General features: G+C 45.5%; 1 protein-coding gene across 2 annotated transcripts in view; it reads right to left on the reverse strand.

Annotated features, from left to right (window-relative positions):
* Positions 1-21,020, reverse strand: part of LOC147630564 (diacylglycerol O-acyltransferase 2D-like) — a 42,942-nt gene that overhangs the window by 5,010 nt on the left and 16,912 nt on the right. For both annotated transcript variants that reach the window (XM_086810476.1, XM_086810475.1), the window contains exon 3: positions 14,939-15,024. In XM_086810476.1, the coding sequence (XP_086666602.1) occupies positions 14,939-15,024 (86 nt within the window). The remainder of the gene's footprint in view (positions 1-14,938; positions 15,025-21,020) is intronic.

A 21,020-nucleotide genomic window follows, 5' to 3' on the forward strand; every position in this document is an offset into this window, starting at 1 on the left:
GGATGACTGTGGGCTCCTTATGTGGAAACCCAATCTCGCCAAGCAACCTCCACAGCCACACCACCTCGCAAGCAACACCACAAGCAGCCCGGTACTCTGCCTCTGTTGAAGATAAGGCAATAGTTGGCTGCCTCTTACTGCTCCAAGAAACTGCTCCTGAGCCGAGGGTACAATTGTAACCTGAAGTAGATCTTCTCGTGTCTGGATCTCCTCCCCAATCCGAGTCACTCCATCCTTGGAGTCGGACTCCATCCATCAATCCCCCTCCTATGTAGAAGAGTCCAAGATCCTTCGTACTCTGTAGATACCGCAAGATCCACAATCCTGCATCCCAATGAGACTTCAATGGCGTCTGCATAAATGAGCTCAACAGCCCCACGAAAAAGCTCAAGTCCAATCTGGTGTTCAGCAACCAGATCAATGAACCAACCAACTTCCGATACTGCGAGGCATCACCTGGATCATTAACAGTTAACTTTGTATTCGGGTCCATCAGCAAAGTAATAGGCTTGCAGTTCTCCATCCCAAGGGCCTCAAGCAACTCATGAACATACCGCTGCTGAGAGACGAAAAACCTCCTCTGGGTTTGCCAGATCTCCAATCCCAAAAAGAAATGGAGTAAGCCTAGGTCGGTCATCTCAAACTCCTTTGACAAAGCAGTCTTCGTCACGCCAATGTGCTCCACATGACCGCCGGTGAGAATGAGATCATCCACATAAAGGATGATAATCGTAACCATGCCGTGTTCCCGAAAGAGATACAGGTTGGGATCTGCAACCAATCTCTGAAAACCAGTCCGATGAAAGAAGGAATCAATCTTCTGATTCCAAGCCTTGGGAGCTTGTTTAAGACCATACAAGGCCTTACGTAACCTGTAAACCATCCCTTCTGATCCTGGAACAACAAAGCCTGAAGGCTGCTCAACATACACCTCCTCCTGCAGGTCACTATTAAGGAACACAGATTTTACATCCATTTGATACACAGGCCACCTCTGAGAAGAAGCAAGGGCAAGAACGGTCCGAATCGTGGTAATCCTCGCTGTCGGTGCAAAGGTAACCTCATAGTCTATGCCTGGCCACTGAGCATAACCCTTAGCCACGAGCTTGGCTTTGTGTTTGTCCACCGACCCATCTGATGCATATTTGGTCTTAAAGACCCATTTGACACCAATGACTGACCGTTTTGACGGCCTCGGTACCAACTCCCATGTGTTGTTCTTCTCGATGGCATCAAGTTCCACCTGCAAGGCTTTCCTCCAAGTATCATGTGAAAGGGCTTCCTTCACGGAGGTGGGCTCCTTGTCCCGCATGATACTAGACATCAAAGCATAGTTTACCTGAAGAAGCTTCGCTGAATGACTTTTGTCTCGGACTCTCTGCGATCTTCGAGGGCTGTAATCTGTGGTCCACTCGGAGGGAAGCTCCGTGACACCCGACTCCCGAAGAGTATCTATCAACCACCTGGGTAACAGAACGTGGAGCCTCCTGTTGCTGCAGGGGCTCAACTCCAGCTGCGGGCTCAACCTCCTGTACTGACTGTGGTTGTCCAGCTGGAACAATGGACTGGGAATCATCATCAAAATCCTCTGGGTCTCCAAGAAGTGGCGGCTCTTCGACAGTGGATACTGGAACATGCTCATCAAAGACCACATCCCGGCTGACAATAATCTCATTCCTCTCTGGATCATACAATCTGTATCCCTTGGAAGAGAATTATACCCCACAAATATAAGATTACGGGACTTGGAGTCGAGCTTCCCCCTTTGCTTCCTCGGAATATGTACATATGCATTGCTCCCAAACACACGAAAGTGGGAGACATTAGGTTTCCTGCCAAAGTATGCCTCAAAGGGAGTCATATTAGGTACTGAAGTCGTTGGAGACCGGTTGAGGGTATGGACAGCCGTCGCCACAACCTCTCCCCAAAGTGAACGAGGAAGATCACGATGCTCCAGTACCGTCCTCGCCATCTCCACCACAGTCCTATTTTTGCATTCTACCACTCTATTCTCTGAAGGCGATCCTGTATTGGCCAGTTCCCTCTTGATGCCATGATCTACACAAAATCTGACGAAAGCATTCGAAGAGAATTCACCTCCTTTGTCAGCCCTGGGAGTCTTTACCTGCAGTCCAGACTCTTTCTCCACCATCACATGCCAATCCTTGAACCGTGCAAAAGCTTGGTCCTTCTGAGAGAGAAAATAGACCCATGTGAATCTGGAATAGTCATCAACAAGCAGCATGAAATATAGAGAACCTCCCAATGATGGTGTCTGTTGAGGTCCACACAAGTCAGTGTGAATCAATTCCAATGGTTTTGAGACCCGCTTCGGAAAGGATTCCCTATGTTGCTTACCATGTATGCAAGAACTGCAACGTCCTTGCCTGCTGCCAACATCTGGCAAGCCAACCACCATCTGGTCCCGGAAAGCTCGCCGTAGTGTATCCACATTTAAGTGGCCAAACCGAAAGTGCCACAGATCTCCGACCTAAGAACTTGTCAATGAGGAGAGTGCGGAGAGCTTGTAGATACCATTCTCCACATTGCCTTGCCAAACAACCTGGTCAGTCTCACGGTCCCGTAGAGCAACTGAATGCTCCTCAAATTTCATTCGAAAGCCAGTCTTGCATACTTCATGCACTAATAGAAGATGAAAACCAAGAGCAGGGACATAAAGAACACGGGAGGAATGCTTAACCCCCTTGCCGTCGGGAATAATCTCCATCCGGCCCTCACTGTGAATCGGAATAGTGGAGTTGTCGCCAATGAAGATGCGACTTGACTGCCGTTTGAGATCCAAAAAGAAGTCACGGGAAGGAGTCATGTGCCTGGAAGCACCACTATCAAGAATCCACTCCCGGGTATCCTTTGCAGTGAAGCCAACTGCCTCCTCGCTCGAAGACGATGAAGCATCTGAGTATATCATCTCTAAGTGCACAAATGCCGGAGTCTTTGCAGCTGAAGTCGAAGAATCAGCACTCTTTCCGGTCCGCTTAGGACACTTCCTTCGCAGGTTCGCTCGGCCTTCAATTTCTCTCGGTCTGCATCAGGCTTCTTCTCAGAAGACTTCTCCGATGAAGCCTTCCCTTTGTCCTTGTTGTTATTCCGGCCTTTCGACCGTTGGCCAGTTAAGGCCTCCGAACCTCCACCCTGAGGAGGGTTCGTGAATCGTTCCTCCTGGTCCAAGACCATGGGCACAAGCTCCTCCCATGTAATGGTGCTGAGCCTGCCACTGGTAATCAAAGAAGAGTAGAAAGCGGAATACTGAGAAGGCAAGTGGGACAGCAAAGTGATGGCCATATCTTCTGACGATATCTCCTTCCCAGCGTGAAGGACTTCTTGTTGAAGGGCCTGTAGCTTGTTAATATGCTTCTGCATCGTCGACGACTTTGCAGGGTTCATAACCCGCATCTGTACTTCCAAGGAAATCCTCTTTGAAACCGGCCTCTGATAGAAAACCAGAGTGCGGTAGAAGCAATCACCCGTCCACTTGTAGTCTAGATGAGAAACAAAACACAGATTGGAGCTAGAGTGTCCAAATCTGAAAACACAGCGACACCTGTTGGCCCCAAAGCTTGGCGCCCCTTGCAGTATTTCTTTATTCAATTATAATAAAATGAATGGCTGAGTACAACACAAAGACCAGCCAAGAGTTTACACCTGTAAGTCCAATCTGACGGCCCACAAATCCTTCTCAGCACAGAGGATCTATGCACACAGATCTGTGTCTTCAAACAACACACTGTGCCTCCCTCTGATCAGCCAAGATCACTAAGCAGGCCAGCCATGGGCATACATTTGGCATAACTCAAGTGCATGATACATCTTCTCAGCTCAAACATACATGTGCTGTCCAATCTCTGTCTCAACCCTTGTCAATCTGCCATACCCCTCCTCTCACAAGGGGCCAGATAACACATATCTGCAACAGACATCAAGCAGTAGAAAGAGAGATAGATGAACAGAAACAGAGCTTACCAAGTTCAGCTCGTGAAACAACACTGGAGGAAGCAACAGCACCAATCTGTACTTGCAGGCACTTGTATCCACAACCCTGCTTCACACGTGTGCTTGTACTTGCCTGTATCCTCCTCCTGATGTTCACTCTTATGCTGTCCTTGAAAAATACAGATCTGAAAATCAGCACTGTACCCGTCTGTACCGCCTCGGGATACGTGCCAGGAGTTGTACTTGCACAAACAGTCGGCTGTCCTGATTCTGGTCGCCTGAATTTGAGTAACCAGGCCTGTCCAGCACCTGTCTGCACCCCTGCAGCAACTGTACTTGCTGTACCTTGCTGCCCGTACACTGTACGGCAGTCGTACAGTATGGTACTTGCTGAAAAACTGACTGTACAGCCTGTACAGGTCCTGTGCGCAGCCAGACCAGCAGTGAAGAAGACCCACAGCTTGTACCAGAGAGAGAAAGAGAGAGTGTACTTGCACAGATCTGGCCGTACAGTGCTGTACGGCTGATTTACACTCAGAAAAACAGCAACAGCCCTCCAAATCTGCAGTCGACTTGCTCTTCCACCTTCCCACGTTTTGTCTACATGCGCTTCAAGGCTCCTCCACGACTCCTTTCCCCAAAAGCTAGAGAGAGAGAGGGAGGAGAGAGAAGCACTTACTCCAAAAGTGGCCCTCTTCCCAAATTAATCCCTAGGGCCCCAAACTTTAATAAGTTCCCTAGGGCCACTAAGGCCTAGGGGCAAACTTTAATAAACATTAAAGTTTAATGTTTCTAGTTCCCCCCTTCACACCTAGGGATGTCCACACATCTTAAACTCTGTCCGGGCACCCCCCATGTGAATCATAAAATATTCTGACTCTGCAACCACCATGCCCACACTTGTACTGTTCCATTTTCACAGGGCCATGACATACCTCCCTCTTGAAAAATGGCAAGCGTCCTCGATTGCATTCTGGTGATGCATCAAAATATCCAAAGTGAAATATACAATATGGCAAGATCAGCGTCCCAATCTCTCTGAGCCATACAAATGTATCATCATTCACTGCAAACCAATGGCATAGTAATAGTCCAAGTTGTATACCACTGTGAACCATACATATCCACAAAAATCTCATGTGACTAGTACACATATATCATAGAAGTCCCATAAACAGATGTACTGTCAGCCTCAGTACCTTCGGGTGAGATAAAATCTGCACCAAGCGACCTCTAGATGTCATCTGAGCCTGTCTGTATCAAGGGAGTGGAGGTGCTACCCCCCTCTTGAGCATCAGGTAATGCTCCAGACCCATGCTCTGCTGAACCTGAATGAGCCACAATAAGAGTCGGCTCTAACTCAAAGGCATCGAGATAAAGCTGCAAAACCTGAGGTGAATCTGTTAAGTCACCTTCCTCCATCCACTTCGCATCCATCGCTGAATAGTTCTTGAACTTCACAAGATAGCGACGGGAAACTTTACCTCGTACCTTCCTTTCTTTATGTGCCAGTATCTGCTCTGGAATCAGAACCTCATCAAGTTCCTCAACTTCCGGCTAAGCCTCATCTGATACATCCTCAGGCACATCCCCACGGAAAGGTCTAAGAAGACTCACGTGAAAAGCATTGTGAATCCTCCAGTGATCTGGTAACTTCAAACGATAGATTACCTCACCAATCTTTTCCAAAACCTGAAAAGGCCCATAATAACGCATGCTCAATTTAGGGAATAAGCGCTCTTTACCCTTCATCTTCTTGAGTCTAGCCTTTTCAAAACGCAAAAGAACCCAATCACCCAATGCAAACTGTAAATCACGTCTGTGACGGTCTGCGGCTTTCTTTTGCTTCTGCTGAGTTTTCTGGAGGGCCAACTTAACTCTCCGATAAGCTTCATCCAAGCTCTCCACATACTGATCAGCCTCAAAGATCTTATCCTTTGTATGCAAAATGGGCGGAACCTTCTTCCCTCCTTCTACAATCTCAAAAGGCGCCTTGCCTGTCGAGCTATGTACAGTGTTGTTATATGCAAACTCCACCAAAGGAAGATACTTTTCCCATTGTTGCTTGTGCTCTGACACATAACACTTGAGAAGATCCAACACTGTAGAGTTAGCCTCTTCTGACTGACCATCTGTCTGTGGATGAAATGACGATGAAAACTTGAGAGTTGTACCCATGTTGTCAAACAACCCTCTCCAAAACAAACTCGTCATCCGTGGATCACGGTCACTAATGATAGATGTAGGCAAGCCATGATACTTGAAGATGTTCGCCATGAACAACTTCACCATATGATCCACTTTAATTGTCTTCCTCACGGGAATGAAATGTGCCTGCTTACTGAACCTGCATATGATAGTCCAGATGCCATCATTTCCCGTTTGTGTCCGTGGAAGATCAAATACAAAATCCATGGCAATGCTCTCCCAAGGTCTATCCGGAATAGGTAAAGGCTGTAATAACCCTGGTGTCTTCTGACGGTCAAACTTTACCTTCTGACATACGATGCATTGCCTCACAAAGGCATCAACATCTCTTCTCAAGGTTGGCCAATAAAAGAAAGTCTCCACTGCTTTGACCGTGGCATCAATACCTCTATGACCTGCATACGGTGGAGCATGACTTTCAATCATAACCTTGAGTCGCAATGGCCTGGTAACACACAGTCTGCCATGCATCAATAAAAACCCATCTCTGAGAGTGTAATGCTCATGCCGCTGACCCTCAGACATCTGATCATACAACCTTTCAAAATCCTCATCATGGGCATACTGCTCTTTCATTTCATTAAGCTCATGATGATAAGCAAGTGAAACTGCAGAGACCTGTCACCTGTGGCTTGCGTGACAAAGCATCTGCCACTACATTCTTTTTGCCTTCCACATGCACAATCTGGAAGTGAAACATTGACAAAAAGTTTGCCCAACGTATATGCTTCTCTGAAAGCTTAGTCTGCGTGAGGAAATATCGCAAGGTCTGATGATCTGTCTGTACAGTGAAATCAGCCCCAAGCAAGTAGTGTTTCCAAGTAGAAAGAGCGTGAATTACAGCCAACATCTCTTTCTCATACCCCTGCAAATGCTTCTCAGCATCTTGCAAAACTCTACTATCATAGGCTATAACATGTCCCTCTTGCATGAGAACTGCACCAATGCTACTTCCACATGCATCACACTGGACAACAAAAGCCTTTTGGAGGTCCGGTAACACCAATACTGGGTCCGAAGTAAGCTTTTCTTTGAGCTTTTTGAATGCTGTAATTTCCCGATCAGCCCATCTAAACGGAGTTGCTTTCTTCGTCAAAGCATGAAGAGGCGAAGCAATTTCAGCAAAGTGCCGTATGTAACGCCTGTAATAGGAACACAATCCTAGAAAGCTGTGTACATCATGCACGGTCCTCAAAGCTGGCCAATTAAGTATTGCTTCCACCTTTGCTGGATCCATACGGACTCCATGACCAGACACAATATGCCCCAAGAAATGTATCTCCTGCAAGAAAAACTCACTCTTCTTGCCATTAACCACCAATCTATGGTTTCTGAGTTTTGCAAACACAATGGCCAAATGCCTTCTATGCTCTTCCTCAGTTCGTGAATGCACAATCATATCATCAAAGAATGTGCCCACAAACTGTCTATGAGGCCTGAAAATCCTGTCCATCATTCTGTTAAATGTGGCAGGCGCATTTGTCAAACCAAAGGGCATAACCAAGAACTCATACAACCCAAACGTGGTTCGGAATGCTGTCTTATGCACATCCTCGGGTCTAATGCGTATCTGATGATACCCACTTTTCAAGTCAATACGACTGAAAACTGTGGAGCCCTGTAAGCGGTCCAAGATGTCATCGATCCTCGGTATGGGGAATCGATTCTTGATGGTATTCTTATTCAGCGCCCTGTAATCTATACACATGCGCCAAGAACCATCCTTCTTCTGCACTAAGAGCACAGGTGAGCAAAAGGGTGATGAGCTAGGCTGAATCAACCCCTTATTTAGAAGCTCCTGCACCTGACTCATAATCTCTTCCTGTTGGGCTGCACTAACACGGTACGGCAGTCTATTCGGTGGAGTACTACTAGGAATCAGATCTATAGCATGATCTTCTGGCCTCTCAGGAGGTAATTCTCCTGGCAATGACTCGGAAAAACAGTCTTGAAACCCATTTAAGAAATCAGCCCTGTCCTTATCTAACATTGACAAATTAGACTTAGACTCATCATCCTGTGCATCCTTTACATAAATCAAATACGCGGAAAGATGCTTTTTCATTACTGATGAAATCGCCGAAGCGGATACAATAGGAACAGATTCCCCTTTAAGTTTTACATCCAATACATGCTCTTTCCCTCTATGAGTCAGAGTAATTTTCCTATTGTAAGTATCCACCACCGCATGTACCCTATGGCACCATGGCATCCCCAACAAAACATCACAGCCATCCAAAGGCATGATGAAGAACTCTTCACTGTCCACATAACCCTGCAAATGAAGCCGAAGCTTCCCAATGATAGGAGTAACGGGTTCTGCATACCCTGGACAAGCCATATTAGCCTCATGTCACGGCCCCATCTCCTCTGCGCGAATCCCCAATCGGCCAGCCAAATCGGGTGAAATGAAGTTGGCTCTAGCACCTGTGTCAAAGAAGATCAAAGCATTCTGATCTCTCACTTTGCCCCATGCCCTGCACAACTCTGTAGCTTCACCACCTAGCTGCTCCCCCACAAGATCAGGAACTAAGCCTGCAGAAGGCTTTGGTTTCTTTGGCTTGGGCTCTCCTTTATTGTCAGGGTCCTTTTTGGACGTTCTTTTGGGACAATTAAATGACATATGCCCCTCTTCAGTACAGTAAAAACACTTTTGAGCATCTCTCAAAGCCTGTCTTTCCTCAGAAGTCCTCTTGGGCATTGGCAACTTCTTATACTTTGTCTCTGAAGACCCTTTAGTATCACGAGAAGCATGCCCAAATTTTTCAGCTTTCTTGCCCAATTTCTTACTGCCTTTAAACCCAGATGAACCACCTGTGAGTAACGCATTAGCTGTCATAGCATTTTCAATCATCTGTGACATGTTCGTTACTCTTGTCTTTATACAATAATCTCGTACCTCCTTGGGCAGCCCACAACAATATTTCTCAACCTGCTCAGATAATGGCACGGCACGATAAGAAGTCACTGGGAGTAGAGCTTCCCAAAACTTCTTGTTATAATCCTCCAAACTATCACACTTTGAAGCATCCAGCTTGTGCCATGCGGTCATAACATCCACCTCAAATGTAGATGTGAGCCATACGGAAGAGAAAACCTGTTTAAATTGGACCCATGTGGTGGGTGCTATGCCCTGCAAAAGAAGAGTAGACCACCACTGCAAAGCATTGCCCTTGAGAAAAGTGGCAGCTTTCCTCACCTTAGAGGACTCTGTGTAATTCCCACCAGAAAAAGCAGCATCAAACTGCTGTAAAAAGGTAAGTGCCTTCAATTTATCCTTGGCCCCACTGAAAGTGTCAAACTTCACTGCAGCTCCCCCTTCCTTGTAATCCTTCGCCTTTCCCATAGGCGTTAGATTATCATATGGAAGTGGTTTCGTGAGATTGCTGCCCCCAACATTCATACCCATCATTGGGTCAACATGTCCCATTCCCATGCCAGGCATACGATACATTCCAGCCATGTTTCCATACATTCCATTATGCATACCTGGCTGCATACCACCAAACATATTGCCTTGCATCCCAGGTTGCATGCCTGCAAACATATTTCCAGCCATACCGGATTGCATACCACCATACATATTCCCTTGCATGCCAGGCTGAAAATTGGCTCCAAAAGGCCCATACATACCCATGCCTCCCTGAGGATAACCCCCAGTCATGGATTGAAACACCGAGCCACCACCAAAATAACCTGGATGCATATTCTGCTGAGGAATAGGTGGCTGTCCATAGAAGGAACTCTGAGAGTTTGCTCCATAAGCATGCTGCATATTCGGAAACTGGCCAAAAGATGGTTCCTGTGGGATGGCACCACTATGACCCTGAGGAAGATTCTTCGAACGAACCTTCTTCTTCTTTTTCTGGGGCTCTGTGCGGGGCTCTGTGCGAGATCTCAAAAATTCAGCAAATCTCTCGCTCTGTGTGAGCTGCATAAAAGTATCCATAACACTAGCCAAGCGATCTTTGAACCGAGCATCATCATCCTCTTTACCATGCACATCTTCTGGCTGTGTTACATCCTCATAAGGCTCAACATCTGCAGCCTGTTCGCCTGCAAAAATATCCTCAGATACATCTCTTTCAGGAGAAGTCTCTTGATCTTCTTCTTCATGATAGAAGTACTCTTCCTCTGTATCAGACATGATTGCTGAATTTTCAGCGATGGCTTTCTTCAAAGCAACCACGAGCTCACCCCCTTCAGAAAGTTGATGATTGGTCCCGGCAACGGAACCTTGAAACCGGCCTCTGATAGAAAACCAGAGTGCAGTAGAAGCAATCACCCGTCCACTTGTAGTCTAGATGAGAAACAAAACACAGATTGGAGCTAGAGTGCCCAAATCTGAAAACACAGCGACACTTGTTGGCCCCAAAGCTTGGCGCCCCTTGCGGTATTTCTTTATTCAATTATAATAAAATGAATGGCTGAGTACAACACAAAGACCAGCCAAGAGTTTACACCTGTAAGTCCAATCTGACGGCCCACAAATCCTTCTTAGCACAGAGGATCTATGCACACAGATCTGTGTCTTCAAACAACACACTGTGCCTCCCTCTGATCAGCCAAGATCACTAAGCAGGCCAGCCATGGGCATACATCTGGCATAACTCAAGTGCATGATACATCTTCTCAGCTCAAACATACATGTGCTGTCCAATCTCTGTCTCAACCCTTGTCAATCTGCCATACCCCTCCTCTCACAAGGGGCCAGATAACACATATCTGCAACAGACATCAAGCAGTAGAAAGAGAGATAGATGAACAGAAACAGAGCTTACCAAGTTCAGCTCGTGAAACAACACTGGAGGAAGCAACAGCACCAATCTGTACTTGCAGGCACTTGTATCCACAACCCTGCTTCACACGTGTGCTTGTACTTGCCTGTATCCTCCTCCTGATGTTCACTCTTATGCTGTCCTTGAAAAATACAGATCTGAAAATCAGCACTGTACCCGTCTGTACCGCCTCGAGATACGTGCCAGGAGTTGTACTTGCACAAACAGTCGGCTGTCCTGATTCTGGTCGCCTGAATTTGAGTAACCAGTCCTGTCCAGCACCTGTCTGCACCCCTGCAGCAACTGTACTTGCTGCCGGTACACTGTACGGCAGTCGTACAGTATGGTACTTGCTGAAAAACTGACTGTACAGCCTGTAGTACAGGTCCTGTGCGCAGCCAGACCAGCAGTGAAGAAGACCCACAGCTTGTACCAGAGAGAGAAAGAGAGAGTGTACTTGCACAGATCTGGCCGTACAGTGCTGTACGGCTGATTTACACTCAGAAAAACAGCAACAGCCCTCCAAACCTGCAGTCGACTTGCTCTTCCACCTTCCCACGTTTTGTCTACATGCGCTTCAAGGCTCCTCCACGACTCCTTTCCCAAAAAGCTAGAGAGAGAGGGAGGAGAGAGAAGCACTTACTCCAAAAGTGGCCCTCTTCCCAAATTAATCCCTAGGGCCCCAAACTTTAATAAGTTCCCTAGGGCCACTAAGGCCTAGGGGCAAACTTTAATAAACATTAAAGTTTAATGTTTCTAGTTCCCCCCTTCACACCTAGGGATGTCCACACATCTTAAACTCTGTCCGGGCACCCCCCATGTGAATCATAAAATATTCTGACTCTGCAACCACCATGCCCACACTTGTACTGTTCCATTTTCACAGGGCCATGACACTCTTCATGGGCGATACCCTGTTATAAAGAGAAGCCAAGTGTTGGCATATGCCTCTGGCCAGCGTCATATGCTTTACATGATTGATTACCTACGGTGTGCAGTTGAGGGAGATAAATGAACGGACCTTGGAGTTGACACGATCCCACAACTATGCCTGTGCCTCGCGGTCCTTTCTGGTTGACGGTAACTCCCCTTCCTTTGCTTCCGGCTGTGGAACCCCAACAACGATGAAATCAGCAAGGTCATATGACTCCAGAACAGATTCCATCATAACCTTCCATATGTCATTGTTGTTCTTGTCCAACTGACGCTCCACCGAGAACGTAGGGAGTGTTGGGATCTTCACATGCTTCTCAGCCATCTCTAATAAATCTGCCATTGCGGGGATGTAACTAAAAAGGGTGGGTGGGTGGGAAAAAAAACTTACACCTGCAAGTGACTGTCCAACAAATCAGCCCGTCGTCCTCTTGCTTCTCCTCTTCCCGAACAGTCCCGAACAGTCCACCAATCAGCAACGCAACAGTCCCCCTCTTGCTCACACAACTCCCAAGATCTATCAAGAGCCTAGGGCTCTGATACCATGTCAGAATATGCAACCAAATCTGAGAACACTAGAGCAAGAATAGTGCAGAAAATAAACAGCACAAGAGAAGGAGAGAGAGAGGCGTGTAACTCTGCTCTATATACACAAGATCCCCGAAATACAAGATGAAAATGGCAAGGGGCTATGGGGCCATTTTATATGGCCCCAAAGAAGCAGTCGGCCTGCATCAGGAGTAGCCGACAGACCCTGTACCTCCACAACCAGCAAATACACCTAGTCGGCCAGCTGTCCTGTCTGCCAGTACAGATGTGAGGTCGGGGACCTAAAGGTACAGTCGGCCAGCTCAAGGCAACCACCCAAGCCATAGAAGAAATAGGGAAAAATACGGAGAGTGGGGAAAAATGAGAAAACACAGCCACATTATCACAATGGGGGGAATGTTAAATATATTAATAGTGATTAATGTGGGAATAAACAAGTGCTAATAGCGCAACCTCTCATTCATCATTCACTTATCTACCTTCACTACTTGCGCCCCCTTGTATTTTGTGTGCGTACCACCTCTGTTTCTTTAATCAAAGAATTCATACCATTGAAATTGCACACAGGTGGGCTGAAGCCATATGCTGTAATCAACTTTTTGCAACAATAATTCAGTATTAATCTTCAACTTTTTTTATTTGCAAGTTGTGCTTGCGGAAGGTCCTATGTTTGGTATCACGATCTATATTTCTTGAAGGAGTGTTCCACCCTTGTAGTGCCCAACAAGCTATGAGTTTGGATGGAGATTTCATTGCATGTTTGAAGAGAATTTGGTCCTCTTCACTGATTCATCAAGTATGAGATACATTATATAGTTGCTTGAGTTGAGCACAACTAGAGCCACTACAACCACAATGTACCATCATTGCAATATTTGAAGACTCACTACTTCTAGACACCACACGTAGCTACCATTGCACATGAGACCTAGAAGAAGAGGTTTCTGGTCAAACCCTTTTAGATCATCAGGTCTCTAGAGGAAATTGCAAGACAACCATGTATAATGTAACCCTATCAATCTATAATAGACCCCCTTATCCTAGGGGAGACTAATAATTCTATGGGAACAGTCTATGCATGTCATGTATTACCTATAGACCACTCATGAAGGAAGTAGAGGACATAAGTAGTGCCAAACCGCCATTCATGAGTGAGCTGCTGCTCATGTTACCTTTGCTAGCTTAATGTGTCCAGTCTTATTGTTCAAGATCTCCGCAATTTCATCTTGCAGCATGTTAAAATCTTGAGAAAAAACTAATGATACAATGGACGTCTACAAAAGATCCAAAAGGTCTACGAGGCCAAACAATAGTACAAGTGTTCACGAATGACTAAAAGTTGGGGAACATGTAAAGAGAAAAAAGAAAAAACACTTTTAAGTAAAAGTTCCGCGTACTACATGGACCCTACAAATAAGGGACCAATAAAAAATGATTGTATTGTAACCAATCAAAAGAGGGAATCAAGTGTTGTCCTCATCATAAACATAGAAGAAAATGCTCCCATTTACCTTGTTGGTTGTTTATGTAGGCACTTGCGGTTGTTGAATGCAAGTAGTTTATTCATTTTTGTTTGTCCATCCCGTTTGCTGATGAAAAGCGTTGCAGAATAGCAACTTAGTACCAAAGTCGTCAAACAGGGCATGCCAAATATGTGAAGTTCCTGACACTATGGTTCTAGACAGACTGTAAACTGGGTACCTTTTGGCTAATTTCCAAATCAGAATTTCAAAGAAATTTATGTAGTAAATAGATGGGCAGAAGAGGGTTGTGGGTTGATGGCCAAGGAGTCCTTTTCATCAGTCCTACTCTGTGCAACCTGGTGGAGGTTGTGAAGGACTTATAATTGGGATAGGTGGTCACGGAAAGGGACTGAGGGCACTCCTACTATGCAAGCTCCTTCTCAACTTTTTAAGGAACAATTGGACAACATCTTCAGCAGTTACAATAGAAATATTAAACAACACAAAGAGACCTTTGTTTTTTGGCGCAACTTCCAAGCCCATTCAGACTTGTTTGGATGCCCGTTTCAGCCCCACAACCCTCTGACGAGGTGTCCTAAGAATATTTCCCTCAGCCCTTAGTTACAAGTAGAGGGTGGAGCATTGGTTTCCAACATCTCCTCCATCTCTACCTTGTGCCTAGCATATCCGTAGCTCCCAATTCTTTGTGCTCCGTTGCACATACGCCACATAGGTCTATAAAGCATGTAATTTTTGTAGATTCAAGGACAGCTATTGTCACTAAACAATAAAGATTTCTTAAGTGAGGAATTGGCTCCGATTTCACTTAATACCTACTGATTCTTGACTGCAAACTCCCTCAAGATAACATATGTATGAGTGTGACCACACAAGTCTACTTACCTAGGCAAAACTTGTACCATAGCTGCAAAGGTAAAAAGCTTGACTAGAATCTCAAAAGTAGACATGTTTAAGTAATGCTAATCCTTGTATCTTAGGACCATGTTCAATTACACATGCAAGCACCAAAATAATGGAATGTTGTAAATGCCTTACGATAAGCTCGCTTTGGATCGAGAGCGTCCTTGTCCTCCATCACCAATGTAATGGGGAAATGACCGGGACCATATTTGCATATAAATCTGCATTGAAAACAAACCATGAGACAAATGCTGTCAGCACTAAGTGCAATCAGAATCTTTAAAATGCTAGCCGTAACACAAGACCATATCCATCTCCAGTGGTTCTCGCAGAGCGCGAATCAAAAAAAATTAAACCTCAACAAAAACATGTAAACATAGTCACAACTTGTTTCACATTTTAAAAGCCCTAGAATGTTTCGAAGAGTTTTCAGAACTTCAAATTGGGGGGTTTTGCCAATTTGGGGAGAAGGTCAAAAGCTTTTTTGAAACTGTTCTTTCCCCTCAATCTCCGGTATGCAGTCCTCGTATAGTATATATGTAGTCTAAACGTTTATTAATGGTGAATAATGACAATAAATTGTCTGTAGATTAGTGTAACCTACTTTCAAAAGACACCCAAAAGGTTGATCTCCCTAGATCTCTGCTCAAGTTTTCTGTAGATTCTTGTCCGTCAACCAAAACACTAGCTACACATCTGTTTCCAGCTCCTTCACGCCTTGAGATTGACGCTCCTTGTTTAGGTGCACCAAGGGTTCAGCCTGTAGGGCTGGATGGTACCTGCCCGAGCTGCCTAGGGCCTACGACCTGTGTCCAACCTGCTAGTTGACCTGTGGAGGTGTGCCACAGACTTCAACACAAACACTAGCTGCAGATTAGTTCCAGCCCTCTGAATCGCCTTTGTACTTGGGCTTCTGTTGGCAGGACTTTTGGAAAATGAGATATCCAGCCAATAAATGAACTCCCCAAACTCCGTTTCAATAGAGGTAGGAGAGGGCTGGCCGGCCTGTAGGGCTGTTAGCTTCACGACCTGTATTTCCCCCCTTTTTTTCGCATGGGGTACACACTGGGCTGCCCGTTAGTGTCATGTGTCTGGCCCCCAGCCAGCCCACATCTGGCCATCTTGGCTTCCCAAAACGCTGCCCAAATCCATGCAAAACTGGTTGGCCAAGGGATCTGTAGGAGTAGGTATGCGACATTATCGGATTGATGATATTATTAGAAGCACAATGGTCAAACATGAAAAGATTGAGGGAGGAGAAAGAGCTTGAGCTCTTGTAAGCGCGCACACACTCCTACACATTATCACTACTCCTACACATTATCGGATAAATATAATATTATCAGACGTAGAATGGTCAAAAATGAAAAGATTGAGGGAGGAGAAATAGCTTGAGCTCTTGTAAGCACACACACACACTCTCTCACAACAATGGAGAAGACACACACCAAGATGAAAGGCTGAAATCTTCTTCTACTTGTTGCTCTCAAAAGAGGTCTACGAAAGATGAGTAAATATCAACATAAGTACTAGAGTACTACGTATAAGCGGTCCAAAATGTGAATATGCTAAGTAGGTGAGTTGGCAAGATAAGTATGCCATGACTCAGTTGGACTAAGTAGGTGCAATTTGACTGTAGAATCACTTGCGAAGATCCCTCGTGTCAGCTACCAAACACGCCAATGGTGTAAAGGTGGAACGGTCACCTAGGCACGCTCAGTGGGTAATTCGGGACCCAATCTGGTGTACAGTTCTCATATCTCTCTCTCATATCTCTTTAAAGTTTGAAGTATTAAAGTGGATCGCTAAACTCACGAAACTCAGGATACAGAAGACGGTGTGAGCATTTGTGTGACAGGATCTTCCAATACAAAGACTTCCGCTGCATATTACATGTTGGATGGTCTGATTCAGATTGGGCTGGAGATCCAGATACTTGGCGTTTGACCAGCGGTTGTGTTTTTACACTTGGATCTGGAGCCATTTCATGGAGCAGTAAAAAGCAACCTACTGTGGCGCTTTCCTCTTCTGAGGCGGAGTACCATGCAGTTTGTTATGCTGCATGTGGGGCGATATGGTTGCGGAGATTATTGGAGGAGCTCGGCTGTTCTCCTACTGAATCTACTCTTCTTTGGTGTGACAATCAGAGTTGCATTGCCATCGCCAAGAACCCTGTGTTTCATGCTCGTACGAAACACATTGAGATACAGTATCACTATGTTCGTGAACGGGTTCTTGCTGGAGATTTGCATTTGGAGTATTGTCCTTCAGCGGAGAATGCTACAGATTTGTTCACCAAGCCGATTTCTCGGGCTTCCTTGGCTCCTCATCTTCGGCTTCTCGGAGTTTGTTCAGCATCTGGTGTGCTGAGAGGGGGTATTAGCACATTCATCCCCAGTTTCTGCTCATTTTTGGTGCCCATTTGGTCCCTTTTGTATGGCCCTTGATTGTGGGCTGGCCACCGCTTTTTCTCCTATTTTTTTGGGATTTTTCCCAGCCTTTTTGGTATTTTACCAGTCGGCCAGCACACATGCTCCGTCCGCCAGCATTCTCTGTCCCAGTCGGCCAACATACCTCACCTATAAATAGGTGGTGCTGGCCTCTCATTTCTCATTCAGTCTTGTACATATTTGCTCCCTCACTTATGAGACTTCTAGTGTCTCTTGCTTGGGACTGTTTTGCTTCAGTATATTCAGCATAGATTGCTCCATATCTCTCTCTCTTGCACTCTCTATTTAGCACACTCTAGTGCCACTTTGCTTCCGCTCTGTGCACTCTTTCACCCATGAAGGGCAAGCATTGTATGGTGTGAATCTCACCATCAGCCACTCATAAGACCCAATCAGCAGCCTTTATAGTGGCCTGGGCAGCAGTCGGCAAAGTCAAATGGTAGTTGGCCAGTAGCTAGACACCCCACGCATTCACATAAGACATCATTAAATATTTAATGCTTATTTGATCTCAATTGTAGCAGACAAAACAGGCTGACAGCATTAATCTCAGCCGACCAGCCTTCCCTAGACATATAAAAGGATGGGTTCTCCGTGGTCTAAAATCATCAGACAAAAACTCAAGTATTCAACCTTCAGTCAAGCATGTGTGCTTAGGCAGCCTGCCTGTGCATACTTCAGCATCCTTTGTGCTCTCAAGCCCAGGGCATCCGAAGCTCAGCCTCTTCCCACAGTTCTCAAAACACCACCCCTCAGTCTCGGTGCCGTGTGTTCTCTCCAAAGATAGCTTCACAGTCGCCTACAGCTTATGCACAGTTTTGCCCAACGTTTGGTCACTTTGTCCTTGCGTTTGCCAGTCATTTAGTCAGTTTGTTCGCTCAATCTTGTGGACACAATTCAGCTTGTATTCAGTTCTCCAAAAGAAATAAAGCAAATACTCCTACTTTTGTAGGGCGGGGGCCCTTTAGTGGCAAGTAATTGGGACCCCATCAGGTGTCGTCTCGACTACTCTTTCAGTTCATGTATATTGTTTAAAGGATTGCTAAAAACTCACTAAACTCAGGTATAAAGAAGGCCCCGTTGTTTTACATGGTCCTAGCGTGGCATATGCTACATTGGTATCAAAGCTTGGGACGTGATTCAACCTGGCGACTTGGGGTGAGAGCATCCTATGGATGGTAAAGCGTTCATCACAGGGCTAGATTGATAATGCTTACACTAGGGGTAACCCAATCGTCGCACGGCAGGCTAGTGAAGAGAGGGCGAGGTTCCATTCCAACATGAATGTCTGTACATCTTCAAGGCCCTTGGTCTACCCCGTAGGAGTGGTCACTGTCCTTCTACATGATAATGCTGACTTCTACTTTTTCAAAAGGTGAATGATGAATCATTCTATTCAAATGATGTTACATATATGCTAGGGGAGCTAGTTGGCTTGTTGGACTACTGTTGTCGGTTTGCTATTGCTGGACAAGAATATTCATAAAATTCTTATTAAAATGTTGCGCTTATCCCATCCTTCCGCTGGCCGACTCACTAATGCTTGCTTGGGTTCCTTGCTAGCTACCGACTGCTGTTGAGAGCCTTCTTGCTGGCTATCGACTGTGTTCCCATGCGCTCCATGCTCTTGATGATGATGATGATGTTGATGCTATTCTAAATGATATCCTAATAAAGGATTATGCTGTTCATGCTGAGGATTAGGGCATGGCACGGGTGTGCACGTGACATCCCCTCCTGCTAAACTTGACAATGGGGTGGACACTCAGTCATCCTTCCTCCTTGGACTACTGACTTTGACCTTCCACTTTGACTTTGGCTCTAATTTTGACACTTTGGTCTGAACACCTTCCACTTTTCATCTCCACTTCCAAATCTTGCTGAAGAATTGAGCATTTATTCCACTGTTGTCCCCATGCCTGTTATCCCTTTCCATTAACACAACGGCAAGTCACCTGCCGGAATTGATCATGCCTGTTGCTAGGCCTTTGGAACTGATATGAGAACTAATGATGTATTGGTTCTGAGTACATATCCCCAGAGAATGCTTTCTTCCAGCTTTGCCTGTTTGTAGACCACTCCATATGCTACCCTGGTTGCATTCTTCTGATGGATCTGTGCACCTGCTTGGGACTATGCTTAGTGGTTGAGTCTGAATGCTCTAATACCAACGTTGCATGTGCAGATGCTTTACTACTTAATCCACAAACCTAAGCCTGATTAAGAACAAGATGTTGAATAAACATTGTTGCATGCGCGGAAGCCTTGCCGTACTGATCCATAGCCCTAAGCTTGATTAAGAACATTGATGCTAAATAAGCATGATTAAGACAGAGGAGAGAGAAGAAGACAGAGATTGGTGTCAAGGTTTTCTTTATTTATATATGGTACAGAAAGGTTGCATAAATGCTTGTACATGTGTGGGCCTTGGTGATGGAATGCCGATTCCCGAATGAACTGAATGAGACTTATATATATACCTAGATGAATCTAGGAACGTGCCCAAACTCACCTTTTAAGAATGTGCATGTTATATACTAATGGTAGTCAACCCACAAGACTATATAACTATCAACTCCATTATGCATAGTATGGACTAGATACTACGACATTCCCACTAACGTCATCAGTGCCCAATAGTGGGTGTAGAACTCTGTATCAAGATATGCTCTCACACTCGCACTCCACACACACACATCAGAGCATATATTCACACAACCCTTCGTACTGAGTTTCTGTCAAACCTCCGAAGATGCAGGGCAGACTCAGTCATAATGAAGCCTAGCACTAAGGGAAGTTGCAAATAGAAAGAATTAGTGTCATGTGCATAAAATGCCATGGACATTCTCAGATGCTAGTCCAGAAGAGGCAGTCAGGAAAAAGAGCATTAGAGCTAGGACTTGGAGCACATAGTGCAGAAGAGGCCAGTGAGCAAAGCATGGATGACTTGGAAAGACATGTCTGTCGGCTACGTTGGAAGAGACTGTTGGCTACAGAGAGTCTGTCGGCTGAGCCAGTTGGAGTCGGCTGTACCAGGGGCTGCTGTCGGCTGCAGGCGCTTCAGATAATGTGGAGTTATGACCAGTCGGGCTGGCCGACCAGCAGTCGGCCAGTACTCCAAGAGGTCCAAGAAGACTATATAAGGCATAGAGTGCTCATTGTTATATTCATTCAACTCTTTAGGAGTTGGGTCCAAGTAAGGGACAGATTTTGGTGATGTTCACCTTTTGTATGAAGGCAGCCTAGGGCTGTAGATTAGGTATCTTTTTGTACCATATGAATATACTGAATTTCCAGCATATCTCTCTCTCTACTCTCCCTTCTGTCTGCGTTTTTGCATCAGCATGTTCTCAATGGTGTTTAGGGCTGAAAGAAGACCCCCAAAGCTTCCGCGTGTTACAATTAGTACAGCAAATAAGTAGTTGATAGGGCAAATGCACCGCTAAAGATAGAAAGAATAAGTACAATATCAACTGGCCGCAACTCGGACGAAAACTTCACAATGTGAAATCTGCATGTCCGCTCTAATACGGCTGAATTATATACCTAGATGAATCCAGGAACATGCCCAAACTCACCTTTTAAGAACGTGCATGTTATATACTCATGGTAGTCAACCCACAAGACTATATAACTATCAACTCCATTATGCATAGTATGGAGTCTGGACTAGATACTACGACATCCCCACTAACGTCGGCCAGCTACCCTACTGTGGACAAGAACCTTTGAGTAAATGTTGAATTAAATGATGCGCTTTATCTGCC

The sequence above is a fragment of the Cibotium barometz genome, chromosome 16 (assembly GCF_041138505.1).
Source record: "Cibotium barometz isolate CiBa-2024 chromosome 16, ASM4113850v1, whole genome shotgun sequence".
Taxonomy (NCBI): Eukaryota; Viridiplantae; Streptophyta; class Polypodiopsida; order Cyatheales; family Cibotiaceae; genus Cibotium; species Cibotium barometz.